Source organism: Carassius auratus, chromosome 20, assembly GCF_003368295.1.
Source record: "Carassius auratus strain Wakin chromosome 20, ASM336829v1, whole genome shotgun sequence".
In the NCBI taxonomy this organism is placed as follows: Eukaryota; Metazoa; Chordata; class Actinopteri; order Cypriniformes; family Cyprinidae; genus Carassius; species Carassius auratus.
In genome coordinates, this window is record NC_039262.1 from 22,145,780 (window position 1) to 22,151,801 (window position 6,022).

The 6,022-nt window shown below is 36.5% G+C and overlaps 1 protein-coding gene across 1 annotated transcript; it reads left to right on the top strand.

Moving 5' to 3' along the window:
• Nucleotides 1-1,801: 1,801 nt before the first annotated feature.
• LOC113121194 (retinol dehydrogenase 14) lies at nt 1,802-5,500 on the top strand. The gene is made up of 2 exons (XM_026291471.1): nt 1,802-2,234; nt 4,064-5,500. The coding sequence occupies exons 1-2, from the start codon at nt 1,881-1,883 to the stop codon at nt 4,679-4,681; spliced, it is 972 nt and encodes a 323-aa protein (XP_026147256.1). The 5' UTR covers nt 1,802-1,880; the 3' UTR covers nt 4,682-5,500.
• The last annotated feature ends 522 nt before the right edge of the window (nt 5,501-6,022 follow it).

The following is a 6,022-nucleotide window of genomic DNA, read 5'->3' on the forward strand; positions in this document are numbered from 1 at the left end:
AACAACGCAATTTAAAGCAATGGTTTAAAAAAAGTATAATTGCAATTCTAATAAAGTCATTATTGAATCATGCAGTCGATTAGCGACTTTTTTCACTTAAGTGAGGTTACGAAAATCGTATGATGTTTATCTAACGCTCCACACTTGAAAAAAAAAAAAAAAAACGCTGCACACTTGAGACTTTTTTTCCAGTCTATGGGTGAGACACATGCAAAAACATCGTTTTTTTACTGGTCAGTTTTGAGATTTAGGGCTGTTTGTCTTCAATAACATGTCTTCTTTCAGACTTGTGGTGAAAAAAAAGTCCAAAATACACAAATAGGTCTTTATTTTTCTACACCTTTAGTCTATTTGCGTCTGTAGATTTCTCATAAATTCAGTTGGTGTTCTAAATCACCATGGTGCTCCGCGATTGCTGTCTGCACCCTGGAAAGCTCTCTCTCTAGCTCTATCTCCCTCCCTTCACAGAAGTTATTGACAAAACGTCATTTGATGACACCCAGAAACATTCTCAAATGAAAAAAAAATCATACATAAATATTTATTGCATGATTAAATAGCAAAATAAATAACTAATACTAAAATAACACTGGACTAATTAAGCTATTCTAAACTATTTCTATAGGATCCACATATTTTACTTAAACTAAAGCTACCTTTTTGAACAAGTAGCTATCTAACAAAGTATGGATATATGATATTTTTAAATCAATATGCTCAAGATTAATTAGCCTTAACATAAGTAGATGTTGTTTATTCATCAATGCAAATTTACTGCAACTGCTGCTATGCAAATTGAATGGGATGTGGATAATAAACAAAAACAATTTGTTATATTAAATTTATATTAGTTATATTAATTAATTGTGTATTTATTTCTATGAATTATTAATGCTATTCTGCATTTATATAAATAAGGCTATTATATATATATATTATATAAGGCTATTATAAATAAATTATATTATTATTATTATTATTTGTGAGTTGTACACTATTCATACATTGGATTCATTTATTTATTACAGTTTTTCTTTCACTTTTGTAAAGTGAAAAGTTAATACAAATTGTATTTGATTGTTTTGATTTAGAGCAGTGAATAACTAATAATATGGTAACACTGTTTATTACTGATTTTAAAGGTTACTGAACTCTTGAAATGATTTGGATATTCAGTTCAAACAACACAAGATTGGCCCCTCTGTATTAATCGTGGCCCCTCTTGTGCCCCCCAGTTGAAAAAATCCTAGAATCGCCCCTGGCTGTGTATAAACATCTGGCAGATGTCTAAGATGTCAGTTTTACATAGCCTACTTCTCAATCATATAAAGACATCTTCTAAGAACCTTTTTGACATCTGATACGAAACGTATGATTACTCATTTGTAAGTCACTTTGGAAGAACGTCTGCTAAATGGCTAAATGTAAAAGAAACGTCCTATAGACGTATTGCAGATGAGCAAACACCGTAAAAACTATTGCAGATGCAGATGTCAAATAGATTCTGTTAGTTTCTGTGTGCTATCAGTGATGTTGTTGTAGTCTATATATTATACGTATAACGTTTGTACATAATAGCATATCCAAGGATCTGTCACAGATCATGAATGAATGTTGTTTGCAACTGTTTTATTTTATACAGTTATAGGCTATTATTAATAAATTACCGTAAACGCTGCACTAATAGTCAAATTTACGTTTCGTTTGCATACAGTGATGTTGATTATTATAATTAAGCTCTATGGTATATCGTGTAACACACTTCCAAACATAGGGGAAATGCATTTTAACCCAAAACAAAGCAGTGCATTCTGGGTATTGTGGTACAGCTGTGCTCACGCGCACGCTGTTATTCAACACTCGGCAGCTCTCCTGCACTGATGTCTGCTGCGGTCATTTTAGCCGCTGTCCTCGGCGGTGGGGTTTTCTTCGTTGCCCGGAGAATATTCTTCAGGCGGAAAGCGCTGAAATTGCTGCGTTTCCCCGCGGGTCTGATGCGCGGAAAGACTGTGATAGTGACCGGGGCGAACAGCGGCATCGGGAGGGCGACGGCCGCGGAGCTGCTGAAGCTGCAGGCCCGTGTGGTCATGGCCTGTCGGGACAGACAGAGGGCCGAGGAGGCGGCCCAGGACATCAAGAATCAAGCCGGTCCGAACCAGGGAGAGGTCGTGGTCAAACACCTGGACCTCGCGTCGCTCCAGTCTGTGCGCAGCTTCTGCGACGAAATTATCAGGGTTTGTTTACAACTGTCTCTTTCTCTTTTGAAACTAGTTTGCCTGTCAATAAATGTATGCTACCACATCATGAGTATAAATTCATGCACGAAGAAATGGCTCAGGCAAAAACTATTGAGAAAATAACCAAAGTAGTTCATAAAAACCAGGAAAAGAGCTAATACTTCCATGTTGTGTAACTAAAGGTCAAACACTGAGCACTTGTTTCTCAGTGAAGCTATCCAATGTCCTGAATATGATATGAAATATGATCTATGATGTACTCTTCCTCTTGTGTTAACCATATTACTACAGTTATTGTTAGCACAATTACACTGTGGAAACTTAGTTCTAGCCACCAGTCATGAAAAATGTCAAATTCGCTTCTTACAATGTTCAAAGCACGGATTAATGGGATTGCATACTATTATTATTATCATCACTTATTATTGTGGTAATTATACCATAACAACATCCCACATGAAAAAAATAATAATAAAAAATAAAAAATTCTATAGTGTTTTTTAACCATGCTATAGAAAAGCAAGTTACTTGAATTAATTTATTGTGGTAATTCGTAATTTAACAACTATAGTAATATGAACAAATTACTTGACCCAATACTGTAGCCTACTAAGTTTTCTATAACTATAGGATATATTATACTACAATAGATTCCTGGTTACTGTTATAAAAAACTAAAGTATACTACAGTATTTATTACATTTTATCAGTTCACTTTAGTTAATACTACATTTATGATGTAGCATTCTTTAAAAAAAAGTGTTGTGAATAGTATAATATATAGAGTATAATGCACCTTACAATAGTATGGTTCAAAAACACTATTTACTAGAAATGACTATAGTATTTTTTTTTTATGTGGGTGGTATTAACTGTGTATATTTTGCTGAGGTTGTGTTATACTTTAACATTTCCGTCATTTTAATGGAGAGCATCAGAAAAATTTTGTCAGAATTTATTATTACCGTCATTTTAATTTTCATATTTTAATTTTATGAACACATTTAATTGCTTGTATTTTTGCTCCCATTTTCATTTTTAATAATGAACATACAGGAAAACTGATTAGAAGTATAACTTGAGAGGATATTTTTACAAGGTCTCACTCACAAACCTGTGAAACGATCCGTCAACGAAATTGTTATCATGACTTAGGCTAACTCAAATCAGAGGGATTTGTAATATTTGGGACTTGCAGTGTGTATAAATATGCCGACTGCCATATTTAAAGCTACATAAATAATTTACAATTACATCCATTTTTAAGTCTTTTCACAGTGTTACATTAATTAAACAATTATAGTTAACAATAAATATGTATTTGATAAATTAAATTAATTTTTGACACGACACATGCAAACAGGCCTAGTTAATATGTAGCATGTCTTACTGGTTTTACTTAAAACCTCAAATCAGTTTAGTTACTGACATACAGCCATTGTAACAACTTCAAGTAACAGCCAGCCCTTATTTCCCATGTAGATTTAATAAACATTTATATAAAGCCATTTTAGTTACATAGAGTCAATATCTAGCTACACAAAATTCTGTTGGATAGAATAGCATTGTCCCTCCTCAGACAGCCTCCTTGAGGTCTTTATATCCACAGTTTTTGCCTCTGAAACAGCATGCCAGAAGACTTGAGGATAGTAATCTATCTGTATTTTTACATTTCGGTCTTAGCCAAGCTAAATGACTGTACCACATTTTTCATGTGTCTAAACTTGTTTGTTTTCTTTATTGCATTTATACACTAGATAAACTAAGTGTGATTAGATGTGCACAAACTCAAATTTTCTTAACTCCTAATTGTGTTACATAATTAGGAGGAGCCGAGGATTGATGTTCTTATCAACAACGCTGGTCTCTACCAGTGTCCCTACAGTAGGACAGAAGAGGGCTATGAAATGCAGTTGGGAGTGAACCACCTTGGTCACTTCCTTCTGACAAACCTTCTGCTGGACCTCCTGAAGCAGTCGGCTCCCAGCCGTATCGTCGTGGTCTCCTCCAAGCTCTACAAGTATGGCAGCATCAACTTCGAGGACTTGAACAGCGAACAGAATTACAACAAATCTTTTTGCTACAGCCAGAGCAAGCTTGCCAACCTACTGTTTACTCGCGAGCTGGCCCGCAGGCTGGATGGTACTGGGGTAACTGTAAATGCCCTCACTCCTGGTATCGTAAGGACCAGATTGGGCAGGCACGTCAACATCCCCCTGCTGATTAAGCCTCTTTTCATGCTGGTCTCTTGGATGTTCTTCAAAAGCCCACTGGAGGGTGCTCAGACCCCACTGTACCTGGCTTGCTCGCCTGAAGTTGAGGGTGTGTCTGGAAAATGCTTTGCTAATTGCGAAGAAGAACAGTTGTTGTCTAAAGCCACCGATGACCATACTGCTAAACGGCTCTGGGACCTGAGTGAAAGCATGGTGGGGCTTAGGGGGTGAGGGGATGAAGCAGAACCACTCTTCACAAATGTGGCAAATGCAAACCTCGAATATCAGTGCACTGGATTTTTGGGGAGTGTTTTTGGCCTAGTACCTGAGGGATTTGCTGGATAAGGGACAGAGAATTAAAATTTCCATCTGTTCCCTGTATCTTTGCTGCAGTGTTTTCAGAGATGGCCTCAGGCTTGTGACTCACTCTTCTCTGAGAATGAGAGCCTGAAAGTATCGAGTCCGACATATCCCTTGAATACAAATGACAGGAGCAACGTGCCCAAGAAACACATGGCTCAGAGCTAACATGAATACAGAATAGCATGTGCACCACTGCATATCTCTCAATGTTGATTAACTGGTGACCAAGTTATTACATCAATGTAGTTTAATGTTGATCAGCAATTAATTTGACGGACCTATTCTTCTCTGACGTGAATTAGACACACTTTAGTCTCCCAGAATATCATCTTTGTGAAATAAACTCCCACCCTGTGACTCATTTTGAGATGTATTTGAAGATGTTTGTGGCATTCCAGTGTCCAAATGAAATCAAAAAGGAAACACGTAGGTTGTAGCTCTGCATATAGTGTGGTGTCACTACTCAAACAAAAAAGTGAATCAGAGTAATTGCTGCATGAATTTAATTTCCTCCACTATATACCTCTTTGCATTAGCTATTATTAGATCAATTTAATTCAGAGTGGAGCTGTAGGGATTTTACTGGCTACTGTCCTTAATCACACGCGCTAACATGAAATGTTTTGAGTGTAAATGCTGTGCTTCTGATGTTCTGTAAAGACTGAATAAATTGAATGCTGGAAAGAAACTCTTGTCATTTGTGGAGGAGGACCAAGGTCTTTCCTTTGTATGCTGCCATTCACATACAACAAGGAAAAATTTCATGCAGGAAACAGAACTCCAGATTATAAATTCTACCCAATACACATCGGTAGCCAGGCTAGCTCTTCAACAGTAAAGGAAACAAAAAGGAAGTTAAAGAGAAAGACATGGTGCAACTATTGTGCTTTATTAGATATAGAAAGCAAAACAGAAGAAACAGAGTCATGCATCATTGTGTCAACTGACACAGGATCCCAGCTGATTAAGAAAGGAGAGAGGGGTTGAATCGTGAGGTAGAGAGGGCCTGAGGGAGGGGCTTGCAGCACTGAGGAACAAAAGAGAGAAAACATCGAAAAGAGCAATCACCTCAGAAATTCCATCACCCAACAAAACACATCAGAAGTAAAAAAAAATAAAAATAAAAAGCCCAGTGCTTTCAAAATGTACTTGTTTGATGGTGTAATAGATTTGAGTAGTATCAAATCTATTTGAAATAGAAATATATTT